Source organism: Peromyscus leucopus, chromosome 8b (assembly GCF_004664715.2).
Source record: "Peromyscus leucopus breed LL Stock chromosome 8b, UCI_PerLeu_2.1, whole genome shotgun sequence".
In the NCBI taxonomy this organism is placed as follows: domain Eukaryota; kingdom Metazoa; phylum Chordata; class Mammalia; order Rodentia; family Cricetidae; genus Peromyscus; species Peromyscus leucopus.
In genome coordinates this window covers 92,574,108-92,593,818 of record NC_051086.1, presented here as the reverse complement: position 1 = coordinate 92,593,818, position 19,711 = coordinate 92,574,108, and the positions used below count along the sequence as shown (strand labels likewise).

Genomic DNA, 19,711 nt, shown 5'->3' with positions numbered 1-19,711 from the left:
CATACCTGTGGTGATATTGTGTTCCCCAAAATATTGTGCACCCTAATAAATTTTCCTGGGGTCAGTGAAGGGACATCCGCTAGATAGAGAGGCTAGAAAATGAGGGCACTCATGTGTTGTGGATATCACTCTATATAAATAAAACACTGATGGCCAGGGACCAGGCAGGAAGTATAGGTGGGACAAAGAGAGAGGAAAATTGGGGAAACAGGAAGAAGGAAGAGAGACACTGCAGCCACCGCCAGAACAAGCAGCATGTAAAGAGGCCGGTAAGCCACCAGCCACATGGCAAGTTATAGATTTATAAAAATGGGTTAATTTAAGATATAAGAACAGTTAACAAAAAGCCTGCCATGGCCATACAGTTTATAAGTAATATAAGCGTCTGAGTAATTATTTTATAAGTGGATTGTGGGAATGCGGGGCTTGGGGAACCTGGAGAGAAGCCCTCCAGCAAAACTCATGCCTTTAATCCTTGCATTCTAGAGACAGAAATCCCCCTGGATCTCTGTGAGTTCAAGGCTACATTGGAAACAGCTAGTCATGGTGACACACACATTTAATCCCAAGAAGTGAGCCTTAATCCCAGGGAGTGATGGCAAAAACATAAAGATATATAAGGCATGAAGACCAGAAACTAGAAGCATTTGGCTGGTTAAGCTTTCAGGCTTCTAGCAGCAGTTCAGCTGAGATTCATTCTGGATGACGACTCAGAGGCTTCCGGTCTGAGGAAACAGAATCAGCTGAGGAATTGGCAAGGTGAGGTAGCTGTGGCTTGTTCTGCTTCTCTGATCTTCCAGCATTCACCCCAATACCTGGCTCCAGGTTTGTTTTTATTAAGAAGACCTTTTAAGGTTCATGCTACACATACCCAGAGACATGTATCAATCTAAGTGCAGAGAGCAGAAGAAAGATGTAAGAACAAACTAATCCTTTTTTTTTTTTTTACTTCTATCTGCATTTTTTATGTGGAATTCATTCCTGTGCCATAAGTTTTTGTTTCTTCAGTTTCTTCTGGGTATCTTCTTCTTCTGTGCAACCTCCTCTTCTGGCTTTGGAAAATTTGTTCCTTTTCAGTGAGGATCATCTCGATGTGGCAGGGGGAGCTCGTGTATGGGTTAATCCAGCCATGAGCTCTGTAAGTCCATAGGCGCATCTTAGGTGCCATGTTCACCTGGATGTTGTCAATGACTAGAGAATCCACATCTAAACCCTTAAGTTCATCATTACTCTCTGCATTCTTAAGCATGTGCAGCAAAAATTTAGCACTCTATTTAGGCCACCGGCCCTGTGTCCAACCCTACTTTTTAACCTGGGCGCAACTACTGGCCCCACCATTATACCGCCAGAAAGGCACACATTGCTCCTTTAAAGTGACATCTTTCAGATATTTGATGGCTTTTCGAATATGCATACCCTTGATGGCCTGGGCAGTTTCACGGGTGTTCTTAAAGTGAACCCGAAGATTTGAACCTCTGGATTTGCATGATTTTGTAGGGTTTTCTGGGTCAAGTGAGTAGTGAACCATCTACAGGGGTCACCTGAGGCCACTTACAGGAAGAGGAAGTGCTCAAACAAACTAATCTTGACCTTCCCATGGAGGCAGGAGCTACCAAAGGACCAGATAGTGATGAGAGTTACAACAGCGCTGAAGGAATGAACCCATGACTTACTGGAACAAGTTCAAGTGAGCTATTCCCAAGTAAGCAATGAACACTTTCAAATGATTCAGAGCATTAGGTGAGAATTTCCTTCTTCAAAAACACAAATTAAATATGGAAATGGTACACAAAGAGGAAGAGTCTTTCTGATTGGCCCAAACCTTGGAGGACGGTTGTATAAAAGGCCCTGACTGGAAGAACTTGTTACACTGTTGAAAACTCACCTGTGAACAGACTATCACCCTCCACACCTGATACCATGACCCTCTGCTGCTGCCCACCTTGCTGTCAGCCTAGCTGCTGCAGCACCACCTGCTGCAAGACCACCTCTTGCTGTGAATCCAGCAGCTGCCCTGAGTCCATCTGCTGCCAGCCTTGCTGTCCCCCAAGTTGCTGCTGCATACCCTGCTGCCAGTCCAGCTGCTGCAACATCAAGTCTGTCAAAAACTGCTGCCAGCCCTGCTGCCCACCAGCCTGCTCTGAAAGCATGTGCTGCAAGACCAACTGTTGCAAGCCAACCTGTGTGAGCATCTGCTGCAGCACACCCTGCTGCCAGCCCTGCTGCTGTGTGTCCAGCTGCTGCCAGCCCTGCTGCTGTGAGCCCAGCTGCTGCCAGCCCAGCTCCATAAACATCAGCTGTCAACCAGCTTGCTGTGAAACCAGTTGCTGCAAGAATACCTGTTGCAAAACAAATTGTGTGACCATTGGTTGCAGCCCACCCTGCTGCCAGCCCTGCTGCTGTGTGCCCACCTGCTGCCTGCCCTGCTGCTGTGTGCCCACCTGCTGCCAGCCCAGCTCCATAAAGATCAACTGTCAACCAACTTGCTGTGAAACCACCTGCCGCAAGACCACCTCTTTTCAACCAACCTGTGTGAGCATCAGCTGCAGCACACCCTGTTGCCAGCCCTGCTGCTGCTGACCAGCTCCACAAAGGAACATCTGCACTGCCATGCTCTGAGGAGAGCTTATGTGACCTAGCTGCACAAAGCCACATCTCAACCTTTGCTGACCACCTTCATGTTCTCACCAGGAAACCTGACCAATGTAAATCCCTACTTAAGTGTGGGAAATGCTTTGAGGAAGGAGGGAGTCTTCACCCTCATTCTCTTCATCTCCAGAGATTATGGATCCTGTGCCATCTTCATGGGGGGCTGATGTGAATTTTTGGAATCAGTTTAAGTTCTGAGCCAAGATCTTTATATCTCTCACCAAATACCTTAACAAAACACTTCCCCAACAATAACTATTTAACCACTTATCTTCTCAACTGGATTTTCTTTTGAATTACCTTAGATTTTTGTGTACTCTTTTCTTCTTTCTGCTTACTTATGAATTGTGTCCCTGGAAGCAAGCAATTTTAATAAAAATCTGTGCTATCATCATTCCATATTGTTTATCATTTTATAAATTTAATAAATCACTTAATGAAATGTATACATAATCTATAGACTCTCAAATCCTCAACATGGTACCCTGCATTAGTAACACTAGCATTGTGGTGGGCAGCAGATCCATGGAGAGTTTCTAGCTGGAATAATTGAAAATTAACACCCAGTGGTTGCCGTCTTCCTAGTTCCTCCACCTCAGCTCCCATAAACCAAGGGTCTGTTCTCTCCTTTGCTGTCTGACTTTTATAAACATCACTTGGATGCAATCGTTTATAACAGTGGCTTTTCTGTCATATTTTCTTTATCCATTTACTTGTCAAAGAGCATCTCAGTTTCAGCCACATCTTATCAATTCTTAATGGGATTGGCATAAACTTGGGAATGTCAATATCCCTCTAGGAATCAGATTTCAACCATGCCATTTGCTAGTTAATGGGTGCATAAGATTTTCATGTTGACTTGCCTAGTTTGCACAAAGTCCTGGGTTCCATCCCAGTCACCAAGGAGGAAAAAGCAAAGGCAAAGATTTATAAAACCCATCAAAGAGGTTCAGAGGACAAATATACAATGAAAAACATTCAACCTCATTAGTAAAAATTGAAATCACAAAGATAGACCTGGAAATACTCTGGCTAGGTTTTACTCTGACAATACCAGGTAGTGGAAAGAAGGCAGATACAGTCTTTGCTGATGGAAAACCAAATACAACAGTCACTTTGAAAAACATTTTGGTGTTCCCATCAAGTTAACCATACATGGCCCACCAATCCCACCTCTACTTATTTACCCCAAATAAATAAAAACATAACTATGCAAAAAAGATTATCATGTTGAATGAAATAAACCAAACTCAATATGACAAATTATCAACCAAGTGCTCTCATTTGGAAACGACGATTTTACACAGAAACACAAATATTATAGATTGTCTGTGAGAAAGAGGGTGACTGTCATGTGAGGGGCTATGGAAGAGCAAATATCATCAAAGTACATGAGTACATGATATACTTAAAGGGACTTCATATTTGTTCTCTATATTCAATAAATGGGCATGATTAAAAATAAAATTTAAATTAAAAAAAGATTCTGATTTCAGTGAACTTGAACAAATATTCTGAGATATGGCTACTGGGTCGTAAAATATCTTTATTTTTGTTTTGTTTTTTATGTGAGGCATCTTTATAAAGTTCTGCACACCTGCTCTCCTTCTTCATATTCCCACTGCTGTGTAAAAGTTCCAGTTTGTGAGGCTAGAAAGATGGCTCAGCTGTTAAGAGTATACATGTCTGTTGAGGAACACCTGGATTCAATTCCCAGCATCCACATAGCAGTTCACAACCACCTATAATTCTAATTACTAGGCATCCAAAGCCCTCTTCTGACATCCCTGGGCATGTGCTGCACATAAATACATGCAGACAAAACATTCATATACATAAAACATAATAAATCATTTTAATTTTTTTAAATTTGAAGAACCCCAATTTCTCCACATACATGTCAATACCTTTGAAGCTCTTCTTTTTCTGATACTAGATAAACAACATTCTAATAATAATTTGAGTGCATTTGTTATACACTCAAATAATATTCCAGTGCTTGGTAATATCTCATGCCATCAGGGAAAAATAAAGAAGACAAGGAAGGAACCATGTCCCTCTGCTGTGCTGTGCTGGGCATGCCTGTCTCAGTGCAGCTCCCTGGACTCTAGACTTCCATGCTTCATCATGTAGTTATCTTTAGAGGAATAGCATTCCTTCCTACCACCTGCACCAGGACCTGCTCTCCTCATCTCTGAGTTACTCCTTTCCACAAAATGGCTCTGTAGCTGCTTGTGTTATTCTCTTTAAACAAACAAACAAAAAGCAGAATCTCTCTATGTTGCCATGGCTGTCCTGGAGCTCTCTCTGTAAACCACCCTGGCTTAGACTCAAAGAGATCTGCTTGCCTCTGCCTCCCAGTTACTGGGATTAAAGATATGATGATGCACACTTGATACCTGTGCTAGTTTTAAGTTGTACACTCCAAAGGGATTCTGACATCTTGATTTCTGTCTTGGGCACCTGGATGTAGTTTTAATGACACAATTTCTTACTTAGTGTAAATTTTTGCTGCCATTTAAAACCCTCTCAAAGCCAGAAAATGTCTTTTTCTGGAACCCAGAGTTCAGATTTCATACAAGACACTTCTCTAGCCAGCCATGAAGACATTCAGGACCTTGCCTATTCCTAGGAAACAGAGCACAGTAGGAATCCAAGTTAAAAGGGCTTCTGCTCTAAAAGACACTATGCTGACCTGAAGTCCACCCTGAGATTCATTACCATCCTATTATACACCTCCATAACTAATTCCTGCCTGCCTACATCACCACCAGCTGGCCAGCTTTCAACCCCGACTCAAGCCAGGTCATACGAGAGTTAAAAGAATAGGAAGTATACCAACACTGGATTCCCACCCTAAATAGTTCAAGGATGATGTTCTTCTTCATTATGTAAACTCCTCCTCTGTCTCCCCTGACCCACAGGAGACCTTCTCATTCTTCATTTATATAAAAAGTTGTTTGACCTGTCACTTCTCCCTTCCTGTACTCTGGCCAAGAATGGGGGCCACAGCTCAGTGGTACCGTAGCTTTTCCCATGACTCCCAAAGGGATAAGAAGACCTGGTTTGGTGTCTTGCTGGTGGCTGTGTCAGAGTGGCAGTGGATGGCAATTGAAGTTCAAGATGTCAGCCCATCAGAAGGAAACTCTCTGATGGGTCAATCTCAGGCAGGGCTCTGAGACCACAGACCCTAAAATGTCTTTTGCTTCTGCTGTGCCTTTACATGCTTATTGCTACTGTCTTTCTCTGGTATCTGGCATGGTGTGAATGGGTGTGTGAAGATCCCCACCGCCTGTGGCGTAGTGTGTTCATCTCATGGAAACATCCCATTCTACTGGGCATTTTTACCTATGAATTTTCATGAAGACTGGATTTCTGTAAATTGTACTGTCAAGTTGATAAGAATAATGATAGTTTATACAGTTTGATGAATAAATATAAATATACAGTGATGAATAAATATAAATACAAGGAAATGTTATTTTGCTAGGGCCTATGAGTTAACCCTAAAGAGCTGCATTAGATCAAAGCCCAAGTTAATGGTTAAGGGAAACAATTGAGTACCCCAGGAGTCAGGCTGACTCTGATTTTCTTAATGCAAAGAAGGGGCAATCATGGATTTCAGTGTGCGCCATTAGCTGAAACAAAGCTTCAAAATAACTTCAGGTTAAACCAGATACTTTACTAATAGTTTTAAGATAAATAACCCCAGAAAACAATCTAAACTCCACAAGGACACATAGCTGAGCTTTCTGATTCATTAGGCTAGGGTCAAAAATGCAAAGTAACCCAATTGTTGCTAGCTGACATACTTTCTTTGCCAGGTCTGGTTGATGATCAAAGGTGATAATTAATTCCTTATACCTATTCCTGACCTCAGTTTTCTGATAAAAAAAAAAAACTATTGATGAATGGGTATATATCCTAAAGATTCAAAGTTCAACTGACTGACTGTTTTTTTTATGTATAAAATTTTAGGTTTGTGACTCCTTTAAGATTCCTTATAAAATTACCTTTCAAGGTAGATAATAAGGTGATTGATTCTTTCTTTGTAACTGCAATATCTAGCCTACCAATAAAAGCATTAGTTGAGAAAAAATGCTCCTTGTTTGCCCATGTTCTATTAATCTGTAAAAAGTTACTTAGATATATTTTATGTGGATTATCAGAGTGACTCTTTTTAATCATGTAAGGAAGATGTAAAACATGATTTTACCTGTATTCATCATAATCATTTACTTTAAAAATAGAATGTAATCTCGTTATGATCCATATATATATATATATATATATATATATATATATAGAGAGAGAGAGAGAGAGAGAGAGAGAGAGAGAGAGAGAATGAAAGAAAAACTGAGAAGAATAAAGAAGAAAACTACCAAGAGAGTATAAGTGTCTTTTTCCCTCACCCCCTCAGATAGAAAAGTCTAGTATGCACTGATGCTGTAGATTTCCATATAAGCCCTGTGTTGCCTGGAGGCTGGACCCCCCAGGCAGCAATAGTGTGAGAAAATAGAAATCCTTCTATTCTGTCCCTTCATGACATGCATTAAAGCCAGGTATGGGTTTGTCTGGCATACAAATCAAGATTTATGAATGTATCAATATATGAATGTTTGCCTACAGGTTTTATGTGCACTATATGAGTGCAGTGCCTACAGAGGCCAGAGTAGGGCATCTGATCCCCTGAAATAGAGTTACAGACAGTTGTGAGCTGCCATATGGGTGCTGAGAAGAAAATCTGTGCTTTCTACAAGAGCATCCAGTGCTCTTAACAACTGAGCCACCTCCCCACACCCCAAAGTGTCTTCTTCACTAATTCAGAGTTTCATCTATGATGCCTCTGAAAGTGTGAATGTCTCTGTTAGTAGAGTAGCTAGCTGTCTTCCCAAAGGCTAGAGAGTTTGCCTGTTTTTGTGCTTGTAGATCTGGTGATAATCTGGTAGCATCAGCTTCTTGGCTATGTTTAGTTAGCAAGCACATTTCTTCAGCTTCTCTTCAGTGAGTTTAGCTGGCACATACCTTTTTTTAACCTTCAACCTCTATAAGTGAAAAGAGACAAAAGGAGAATGCTATAACCTATAAGTGCTCAGAAGAAACATTAACATAGGCAAAGTATTAGTGTGCTACTATGAATCTAAGCATAGACTTTTAATGGGATAGCTGTGTTCCCTTTTTTCTACTTTTTGAGCAATTTTAATTTTATAGTTATTATTATTTAATTTATTAAATTTGTTCTGACAGTTTCATACATGTATATAATGCTCACTGATTACTCTCACCCCCTACTTTCCCTTAATTCACTGCCACTTACATTTACCCATCCCCTTCATACAAATCTCTTTTCCATACTCATTTTTATTTGTTTCCATGTGTGACCCAGAGTTTAAACAGGGCTACCCATGTGACCATGGGTTTGGAGCTATCCACTGGAGCATGGTGAGCTCAGCAGTGGGCACCAAACTGAAGACAATGACTCTTCTTCTCCCAGAATTTATCAACAGCCAATAGTTAACAATGAAGCATTGGGTCTTATGAGCCCCTCCCACATCTGGCATTGATTATTAACAGGACCATTCTTGTGCATGTTCAGTGAAAGTCACTACAGCTGCTATGAGGTTGTAAAAATCAATGATGTCTTGGGCCTTGGAGGATAACATTCTATAGACATTCTCCCATCTTCCAGCTCTTACATTCTACCTGCCCCTTTTACTCAGTTTTCTCCGAGCCTTACACTGGGTGGCATAAATGTCTTCCTTAGTGCTGGTCCATCAATCATTATATATTCTCAGCATCTTGGGCAGCCATGAGACTGTGCATTTACTACCATTGGCTGCAGAGAAGTTTCTCTGATTAAGGCTGAGAAAACAGCTTTGGTCTGTAGGAATAAACACAGATATTTAGAAGGCAGTTTGATGCCATGTCAATGAGTTAAACAATAGCAGTATAAGTTCCTCTCTCATACCTATGAACTTGCCAGTCATGGGTAATTGAATGGGTTTACAATACCAGGCATGGATTCCTTCCTGTGCAGCAGCCCTCCAATGTAACTGAAGGGCATAAATATTTGTGTCATTGTTACACAAGGTAGACATGTTTGCTTGACAGGTTGCTTTTGTAGTTTGTAGTGTTCAAAGTTAGGAAAGACTGTTGATAACTGACACCACCCCAAGCTCCACTCCAGTAGCCTCTATAGTTCCTTCTGGCACTTTGATATCTCATCATAGGGAGGAAGCTTCAAACTCAGTTCCAGATTGCTTTCTCTGAACATTTGACCATGGTATGTCCTTTCTTCAGCCATATGGTCTTATTCTCTATTTCTGAGGGCCAACATGAAAAACAGCCCTTGTTAGAGGACTAACAAGAGCTTATCCTGTTTGGGTGGGGGCAGGGAGAAGAGTCTTTGTCTCAAAAGAGATGAATGGCATGTGTGATAATGACACCTGAAATTGTCCTCCAGCCCCTCATGCACACACCTATGAACACAAACACACACAAATGGGTGTATGCATACATACATGCATTAAAATGTACCAATAGCACATAGTAAAGGATAACATGGGCCCTTTAACAGACAGCACTGAGAAACTGAGATGTCTAATTGTACAAGACTGATAGTAGATACCTGTCTCTCACTCTAGGCAAAACCCAGCATAGAATGGAACACACTCCATTCTGGCCCTAACTAATGCCTCTTCTCATATGTGAATCTGAATTTTGAATTTTTACATTTGTGTGTTTATCTTGGAATGCCTGTAGAGGCCAGGGAGATTGACAGGGACTGATGATGTGGGAAGGGCTTAAAAGACAGGAGACAGTAGAACACATGCCAATAAAAATAGAGAGGTAGACTATTGTGGTGGACAGGGAGCTAGTAGTAGGGGAATGGAGAATAATACAGAGTGGAGTGAAGGAGAGAGTTAATCAAAACTAATGATGTGTTAAAAGTTAACTGGAGACTGACTATTTTCTACACTAGTTGACAAGTATAATAAGAAGAGTCTGAATGGAAGTACCCTGCATGGGTAGTGCAGTTCCCAGAAGCTATAGGCAATTAAACAAAATCCTAGTTCAGAGTATGTGATAAAAACCCTATGAGAAGCCCACAGGTCTCCATAACAACACACACTATTAGCTTTTCTTTTGATTGCCCACCAGACCTAGCAGTAAGACTCTGCTGTTGAAGACATCATATACTTTGGTTACAGGATATAGAGAAAAGAAGCCAGAATTTAACTGGATGTTCCCTTCCTGCTAGCTAACATCATGGTACCAGCATGGTGATGCAAGCTGCCAGGGAAGAAAAATAATCAAGGGTCTTATCTAGCTACAAATGCTGCAAGCTGCTTTACCAACTAGTCAGGAAAGATGTGTCCATTTGTGCAATGGTGGGATGAATATTATGGTAGTAACCAATCACTTTTTGACTCGATGAACTTCCTTTTAAATGAAGAAATTCATGCATAATGTGTACTGAACATCTGGTCCAAAGCCCATTGCCGGGGAGCTCATAGAACCTAGGACAGAAGCTACACTGATACTGTGATAAACACCATGTCAAACTGACTTCTAAATATTAAAGTTTTTAACCTTTAAATTATTGCTGCTCTCATCTCTGGTGAGAGAAACTTCTGTTTGCTGTGGGTGATGATGGTTCTGGCAGAGACACATGACTGGTTATAGGGTTTAAAACAAGCAATTACTGAGTACAGCCCTAAACCAATATCAATATTATGCCCTCCAAGGCTCAGGGAACAGCTTGAAAAAGAGGAGAACTTTGATCTAAGAGCCAGATGATGGGGAGGAGTGCTGTGGAATACAGCTTTCTGAAAGAGATAGGATCTATGAACATTCCATCATAGGTGGGGGAGGGAGCATGAGTCCCCACTCCTCCTTGAAGAGCTACTGACAATTATTGGCCCCTGGCAGAGGAAGAGTGATTTTCTTCAGTAGTGTAATCAAAGTTATGTTGCCCATAAGTGCCTACCCATGCTCATGCAAGCAACTCTAATTAAACTGAGTGGGACGGACGGACAGACACACACATACACACACACACACACACACAAATGAACATAGGAGGTAAACATTGGAGGAAGAAAAAAAGTCTCAGTGGAAGAGAGATTCAAGAGAGTGGTGAGGAAATGTAATGATCAAAATATGTTGTTTAAATATATAACATTATTACAAGTCATAGTGAAACAAGCCTTTAATCCCCTCATTCAAGAGGCAGAGGTAGATTGTGAGATTGAGGCCAACCTGGTCTGCATAGTGAATTCCAAGGCCAGCCAGACCTACATAATGAGATCTTGTGTTGAAAAAAAAAAAGGAAATACTCAAATAATAATAAGAATAAAATAACAATAATAATAATAATAATAAAAATGATTAAAATAAAAGAACTTTATATAAAATTTGGAAGCAGTTTGAGGAAAACATTTCAGGACATGGGCACAAGCAATAAGATTCTCAATAGTTCTTCAATAGCTCAGACAACAATTGGAAGAAATGACAGATGTAATGCATCAAATTAAATGGCTTCGCTGAAAATAAGGAAACAATAAAAAGAGTGAAAGACAGCCAACAGAATAGAAAAACAGAAGAAAACCCATTGCCAGCTATTCATCCAGGTCATTCATAACCAGAATATACAATGATGTTAGAAATTACCAACAAAATTCCAAGTAAACCAATCCATAAGTGGGTCAAAGTTCAGAATATCTAAAAAAAAAAAAAATAGTACAAATATCCTGTAAATCCATAAAAGAAATTATAATGTAAGAAGTCATCAGGAAAATGCAAATCAAAACTATCTATGAAATTCCATCTCACCCCAGTCAGGAAGGCTGCCATCAAAGAAACAAACAATAAATGCTTATTTAGGGAGGAAAAAAGAACTCTTTTCAGTGTTGATTAGAATATAAGTTGGCATAATACCTATGGAAATCAGTTTGGAGTTTCCTCATAAAGCTAAAAATAAGATTGCCACATGATCAAGCTACATTACTCCTTTGTATGCATCTAAAGAAACCAAAAGTGGTATACAATGGAGAAATGTCTGCCACCATGGCCATCAAGCGACGATTACATTAGTCAGTTTGTAAGTTCAGTCCAAGAGCCCATGGTTGTATTTAATGAACAGATAAAATGTGTAGTATATAAGTGATTGAAATCATTCAGCCTTAATGAAATTACTTGATTTGAACCCAAAAGATTGGAAATGGAGTTGCCGAATTAGGGGAAATAAGACTCAGAAGGGCAAGTATTGCATATGGAAAGTAGAAGAAAAAAATGCCATAAACGTAACGGGAGAAAAATAGACCTGAGTGAGCAGCAGTGAGTGTAACAGAGAGCGTTATGGCAAAGGTGAGTGTGATCAGAGTGTGCTGTGCACACGCAAGAAGTTGTCACTATCAAATATATTATTTTGAGCAGTTAATATATGCTAATAAAATTCATCTGTTCTACATTTCTACAAGCAATAGATGTGATATTTGTAATTAGAACACATATAGTAGCAGAAAAATCAAATATCTAAGAATAATCTAGTCAACTATAGGCCAGACATTTGTCACACTGACCCATTTAGAAGAAGTGACTTTTTTATAAATGTGTTCAGAAGATGTGGAGGGCTCTGTAACCTGAAAACGTTCTCTTTCTTTTGCTTAAAATAACATCAGATTATTCTATTACAGTGTTATTTAATATGTAAATACTGCTATGAATTAAGTGTGGCTCAAAATGTACAAAGGAATAAACATTTCGAAAAGGAATCCTATAATCAATCATCTACATAGTTACACAACCCAACAGAAGTGTTCATATCTACTTGACAAATGTGCCATATAAAGCTTTTATCAAATTATTAATTTTAATTTACACAAGCTGCAAACAGGCTGCAGGTTTCTAGAAAGAAAACCCACACAGAGATTCTGTCAAATTCATTCATGGGAAGAATATAGGCCAATGAGAGGAAGAAAGAATAGATCATTACACTGATGGATTTCACAATCATAAGCTGAATGGAGAAACCAATTATAATTTTTATTTGCAAAGGGCCAAAGAAGCCAAAGGAGGCATCATTGGCTGAAAAGTAAAGTTGACATAGAACAATCGTCTCGCCTTGGAAAAGAATGAGAGAATGTCAGTTTTAAAAAGGGTGAATATTTATTTCTTACCTGATTAATAACAGACATGTTCATCTTGTGATTCTCTCTCCATCATGACATTATTTATTGCCTTTCAAAATATAGTAAGTTGTGTAAACATTTTAAATAAATTTAAGTATATTTGCATCATTAGATATCATTTCAACCTATCTCAAATCCATCACTGCACACAGAGAAAAGCAATAGAGGAAGAGAATCAAGAGGGGATCACAAAATGAGATGCTAAGACAAGCAGACAGAAGGAAAAAGACAGAAAGAGAGAAAAGAACACTAACCTGAGAGCCTTGAATCTGCTATCAGCAGTTACCTGCATGCTCAGGTTTGCCTCAGGTGAATTGTTATATGGCAGGAATCCCAACATGATCCTCCTAGTGAGCACCTCAGCATAGGAGAAGTCAGGACCAATAGACACACACACAACCACACACAACACACACAGACATACACACACACACACACACACACACACACACACACACACATCTTCTCACTCTAATATACTTCCACTTACACATCAGTCCTCTAGTCTGCACTGACATGAAACATGTTATGCCAGATATCTTCATCCCAATTGCCTTTGAGACACACTGGTGGAGGAGCTGCTAAAGAAACAGATATCTGGGCCAATCTGAAATGAGGACTTTGTGTGTAAAAGGACAGAGACCCAACTTTTCAACACTGTGAGCATAGCACCATCATGTAGATATTTTATGAACTAAGGAATGTAGAGGAATATTCTTTTACACTGTGTGAAGAAGTGTCATTGTGATTGTTTGATAAAGAGCTGAGTGGCCAGTAGGTAGTCAGGAAAAGGTTAAGTCGGACTTCTGGAGACAGAGAAGTCTAAGAAAAAGAAAGGAGTCTCCAGCCAGATGCAGAGGAAACAGTATATGCAGGAGGAGAGGTAAAAGCTATGATCCACATGACAGCACATAGATTAACAGAAATGGGTTAATTTAAGTTGTAAGAGATAGTTAGAAACAAGCCTAAGCTAAGGCCGAACTTTCATAATTAATAATAAATCCTTGTGGCTTTTTTGTGAGCTGGTGGCTGAAAGAAAAATCCACCTACAAAGGAGAGACAAAATGTAGACAAACAGATACTCTGACTCTCCCAAGACAGCAAGGGCCACCACACGACCAGATGATGATCAAGGATACAATTGAGACCAGTAGTGCAAGTCTTCCCTTTATTGAAAGAATCTCTAGACATTATTCTGGAATAAGAATCAGATTAAACTTTCCAATGATGCATAGCATTGGCAAACACTTCCTTATGAACCATAAACTGAATATGGAAAATGATGTAAACAATATCAAGGAAAAGTCCTGCTAATTGGTCCAAATCTTAGAGGCCTGACATATAAAAGGTCCAGAATGGAAGAACTCACCATATTGTGGAAAACTCACCTGTGAACAGGAACCCTCCAACCACAATTCACACTATGGCCAACTCCCGCTGCACCTCTTGCTGCCAGCCTACCTGCTGCAGGATGACCTGTTGTAAGCCAACTTGTGTTACCACCTGCTGCAGCACACCTTGCTGCCAGCCCAGGTGTTGTGAAACCACCTGCTGCAGGACAACCTTCTGTAAGCCAACCTGTGAGACCAGCTACTGCTGCCAACCCAACAGCTGCAAAACGATCTGCTGCAGGACCAGCTGCTATAAGCCAACCTGTGTAACCAGCTGCTGCCAGCCCAGCTGCTGTGAAACCACCTGTTGGAGGACCACCTGCTGTAAGCCAACCTGTGTGACCAGCTGCTGCCAGCCCTGCTGCCAGCCCAGCTGCTGTGAAACCACCTGTTGTAGGACCACCTGTTGTAAGCCAACCTATGTGACCAGCTGCTGCCAGCCCTGCTGCCAGCCCAGCTGCTGTGAAACCACCTGTTGTAGGACCACCTGTTGTAAGCCAACCTGTGTGACCAGCTGCTGCCAGCCCTGCTGCCAGCCCAGCTGCTGTGAAACCACCTGTTGTAGGACCACCTGTTGTAAGCCAACCTGTGTGACCAGCTGCTGCCAGCCCAGCTGCTGTGAGTCCAGCTGCTGCCAGCCCTGCTGCCAGCCCAGCTGTTGTGAATCCAGCTGCTGCCAGCCCAGCTGTTGTGAATCCAGCTGCTGCCAGCCCAGCTGTTGTGAGTCCAGCTGCTGCCAGCCTAGCTGCTGCCCAACCTGCTATGAAACCACCTGCTGCTAGACCACCTGCTTTTAACCTACTTAGGTGACCAGCAGGTGCTTCCAGCCCTGCAGTTGTGAGTCCAGCTGCTGCCAGCCCCACTGCTGAACAACTTTCCAACTGAGCAACACCCAATCAACTGTACTTCTGTCACACCAATCTTGCCATGTGGGTATAAGCTCACATCTGACTATGAGGCTATCACCACTTTGGAAGCCTGTCAGTCACCTTGGTGGAATGCAAGTCCATTCACTCTCTCTCTCCTTTTCTCTCTGTATGGAGCCCAGTCCTCTGCTTCTCTTCTGAACCCAGATCTTTATCTTTCCCTCTAAACAAATGAGAAAAATGCATTAATTAAAATTATCAAAAATGTATGGAAACTTAATAAATTCTGGACTATTATTCATTCCATATTGTCTGTCATTATTACACTTTGATAAGTCACTTTGATAAGTCATAGCTCCACATGCTCAAAAGACTTTTTATTGTGCAATATAATAAGCTCTCTTCTTCCTCTCTCTCTCTCTCTCTCTCTCTCTCTCTCTCTCTCTCTCTCTCTCACACACACACACACACACACACACACACACACACACACAGTTGTTAAAACTTCTTCCCAGCAGGAAACATAAATAGCATCTACTCCTCCTAAGGTCCCATCAACAAATCAAAGAAGGATTCCACCAAAGTTGACTCTGAGCAGCCAATGAATTTATCATGTTTCCTTTCAAAGCACAATTGAGGGACTGCTTACAGGAGTATGGGTGTGCCTCCCTGAAAAGGCTGCACTTTACTTAGCAGAAATGAGGGCTTTTCCCATAGCTGCATGGATGGAGTCCCACCCCTAGTCTTCCATGTCCCCTCTCCAAGACCACCCTCAGTTAGAGCAGAGTGCATAAAACTGGTGGTAGGGATTAGCTGGGTACTTATGTGAGGGACTCCTGGACCACTCACACACACACACATACTTCTCTGTGAGGGATGTAAACAATAACCAAGCCCAGCTGGGAAGATCTTTTACCAAGGGCCACTGCTGAATGCTCCAAAATGGCAGTTCTTTGGCTTAGAGAACAGTACTGTAACACACACACTTAGAGAGAGAGAACACAGAGACAGAGACAGAGACAGAGAGAGAACCTAATGCTATCCATCAGATCTCTGGAACAATTGGAAGTTAACAGCCAATGGTTACCAGATCCCCATGGCCCTTACCCCATTCCCTGGAAAGAATTGTCCTGCTCTCTTCTTCCCTGACTTCATGGAATGAATGTGGTACTGTTTCTTCCCTTTTTAGTTCATAAAAGAATTGGAAACATTGTTATCAGATTCATAAAATTTGATTGAATTAAGCAGTGATTATGTTCTAGACATTTCTTGTGAGAAGATCTTTAATTACTACATAAATCTCATTGTTCATTATGGGTCTGTTCTAGTTTTAGGGAAAATAATTTTTGCAGGATCTCCTAATGATCTGAATTTCTCTGGGGTCCACTGTAACGTCTCCATTTCTTCTCTGATTTTATTCATTTTGACATTCTCATTCTTTCCTTTTGATTAATTCGGCCATAGGTTTGTCCATCCGGTTAAGCTTTTAAAGAATCAGCTCTTTGTCAGCTGAATCTAAATATTGTTCTTTTAGACTCTGTCTCATTAATTTCTGCCCTACTTTTTATTATTTCTTGCCATCTACTAAGTTTTTGATTAGTTGTTTAATGTTTTTCTAGTGTATTCAGGTGCATCATTAGGTTGTTTGAGATTTCTTTGGGGTTTTGTGTATGGAAAACTTATAGCTATAACTTTATTGAATGCTTAAACTGTTCCCCAGAGGAGATGTTTTCCTACCCATTGATTTTTATTTGCATCTTAGAAATTTTAATTTCTTCCCTATTTCTTCGATGACCCACTTGTTTCCTCAAAAGCAATCTCTTCAGTCTCTAAGAATTTATGTAGTTTTTGTACATGCTCTTACTATTGATTTCTACATTTATTCCACTGCAGCCTGGTAGGATACAAGGAATTGTGTCCTTTTTTGTACTTGTTAAGGCTTGCTTTGTGGCCTAGGATGTAGGATGTGATAAATTTTGGGAAAGATTCCGTGTGCTGGTGAAAAGAATGAGTATTCTTTATGTGTGTGGTAGAATATTCTGTATATATCTATTAAGTCCGGTTGACATATGGTAGAATTCAACACTAAAGTTTCTTTGCTGAGGTTCACTTTCATAATCTATGATTTGGGGTACAATATGAGAGTGGGGCACTAAACTCTCCCAATTGCTATTGTACTGGGAATATTTCCTGTAGAGCCTGGACTGAGACAAGGGTCCCCACTATCTCCACTCTTGTTCTGTGTTGTGCTTAGTCTTAGTCAGAACAACAAGAGACAGATATGAAAGGACAACAACATGGGAGGAGGAAGCAAAATTACGTCTGTTCACAGGTTAATTATTCTATAGTTAAAAGGCTTCATGGACTCTGCCAGAAAACTTTTATGTTTAGCAAGCACTTTTAATTTGCAAAATACAAAACCAACATACGAAAATCAGTAGCTTACATAGCAATAATAAACCCACTGTGAAGGAGGTTAGGAAAACCATTCCCTTCGCAATAGCTCCCCACACACAAAGGATGTGAAAGACGAGGGCAATGAAGAGTAACATGCTAAAAAACAAAATGAAAGGAGATATCAAATGATGCAAAAACCTTCCACACTTCTTGTTGGCAAGTAAATAGTTTGAAAATGACCATAATGCTAAAAAATTATTTGCAGACTGATCCCTATTCCCACAAAAATTCCAGTAACATTCTTCACAAAACTCAAAAAAAAAAGTCAAATACTTTATGTGAAATACAAATGACTACACATATCCAAAGCAATCCTACACAGAACAAAACACTATTAGAGGTTTCAAAATGCATGGCCTCAAAATATATTACAGAACAAAAGTGACACAAACCATCTGTATAGGAATAAAGAGAGACAGGTAGACCAATGGTGATGGATATAGTACTGAGAAACCAATGCACAGATACACAGCCACCAAACGTCATCTTCCCAAATGCATTTGACACATCTGGGACACAGGGATAGAGCTGGTACCAACAGAGATGCCTGACTCATCTGAAGATACATTTTTTTTCTGGATGAATAGACAAGGAGCTACACATTCAGCTAATTGATATGAGCATAAAGCCATCTCATCGCTATCCATAGCTACTTCCTAATCGAAGTCCAAACTAAGGAAGAAGGCCATAGAAGCAAAACTCTCCCAACGCTCTCTTCCCCAAGGAGCAAATACATTCTGCATGAAGTCCAGAACTGTGATGAAGCTGATGGTATGACTCCCTCCTTTCATCTGAAAAAGTTCCCAGGAGTTATTCCCAAATAAGAAACAGATTAAGTCTTTTAAAAAAAGATTCCTATTAAGGAGCAGCTTCTTCCTTGATAAACAAACTTTAAATATGGAAAATAATGTAACGAACAGGGAAAACTGTGATTGGCCCAAACCTAGGTGAACTGATGTATAAAAGACCCAACTAAAATGAAGGGATGGTATTCTAGAAAACTCACCTGTAAACAGAACACCACCCTCCACACCTGAAACCATGACCAACTTCTGCTGTTCCCCTTGCTGCCAGCCCAGCTGCTGTGAAACCCCCTGCTGCAGGACCACCTGCTGTAAGCCATCCTGTGTGACCGACCAGCTGCTGCCAGCCCAGCTGCTGTGGGTCCAGCTGCTGTGGCCAAATTAACACCATCTGCAGCTTCTATCAGCCCTGCTGCCAACCAACTTACTGTGAAACTACATGTTACAAGACCACCTGCTGCAAACCAACAGATGAGACCAGCTGCTGCCAGCTGCCCTGCTGCATCACATCCTGCTGCCTGCCCTGCTGTCAATCAACGTGCTATGAAACCACTTGCTATAAGACCACATGTTCTAAACCAACCTGTGTGAGCAGCTGCTGCAGTGAGCCCTGCTTCTAGCCCAGTCGTTGTGTGTCCAGCTGCTGCAGTGAGCCCTGCTGCCAGCCCAGCTGCTGTGTGTCCAGCTGCTGCCAGCCCTGCTGCTGTTGATCGATTTCCCCAAGAGACAAATATCCACACAACTTACGTAAACTCTCTTCTTATTGTGCTAAAAAGCCATTAGGCTAAGCCCCAAAATTCTGTTAATTATCAAATTCTTGTTCAAACCTTGTTAATTTCCTTGAGTGAATACAGAGTTCTTACTTTCACTCTCTTCCTGGTATGCAGAGCTCATGCCATCTCGCGTGAAAATCTTGCTTCAGCTTAAATTCTGTGCCAAGGTCTTCATCTCTACCTCTAAGTCACTTAGGGAGAGCATGTTCATTAAAAATGTAATGCTTTCATGCACCTTTATAATCGTGCTTCATTCTACAGCGCACTCCACACTCTGGGGCTACTTTGTTCTTCCTGGTCACTTCAAGCTGTCTCCTAAAACGTATACAGCCTTCACAAATTCTTAATATATTATGCCCCATATTTCATTCCATATTGTCTGTGTTTACTATTCTGTGGTAAAACCATGCGATACATGATCTACATGCACAATCAGTTTTTAAATGTACAGTATGTTTCACTGTATCAGACACAAAGCTCACAACGCTGCAAAGCAGGTCTCTTGGAGTTATTCATCTTGCATATTTGAAATGAAATACTCACTGATTATCGACTCACTGTTAGAAACCCCATCTATGA

The 19,711-nt window shown here is 40.8% G+C and overlaps 2 protein-coding genes and 2 pseudogenes across 2 annotated transcripts; 3 read left to right on the top strand and 1 right to left on the bottom strand.

Moving 5' to 3' along the window:
• Positions 1-975: 975 nt before the first annotated feature.
• Positions 976-1,528, bottom strand: LOC114706975 (annotated as a pseudogene).
• Positions 1,529-1,883: 355 nt separating this feature from the next.
• Positions 1,884-3,029, top strand: LOC114706980 (keratin-associated protein 9-8-like). Its single transcript, XM_028889561.2, has one exon. The coding sequence runs from the start codon at positions 1,921-1,923 to the stop codon at positions 2,578-2,580; it is 660 nt and encodes a 219-aa protein (XP_028745394.1). The 5' UTR covers positions 1,884-1,920; the 3' UTR covers positions 2,581-3,029.
• Positions 3,030-14,231: 11,202 nt separating this feature from the next.
• On the top strand, positions 14,232-15,315 carry LOC114706973 (keratin-associated protein 9-2-like). The gene has a single exon (XM_037200944.1). The coding sequence runs from the start codon at positions 14,266-14,268 to the stop codon at positions 15,013-15,015; it is 750 nt and encodes a 249-aa protein (XP_037056839.1). The 5' UTR covers positions 14,232-14,265; the 3' UTR covers positions 15,016-15,315.
• A 3,282-nt stretch (positions 15,316-18,597) lies between these two features.
• LOC114706974 lies at positions 18,598-19,069 on the top strand (annotated as a pseudogene).
• The last annotated feature ends 642 nt before the right edge of the window (positions 19,070-19,711 follow it).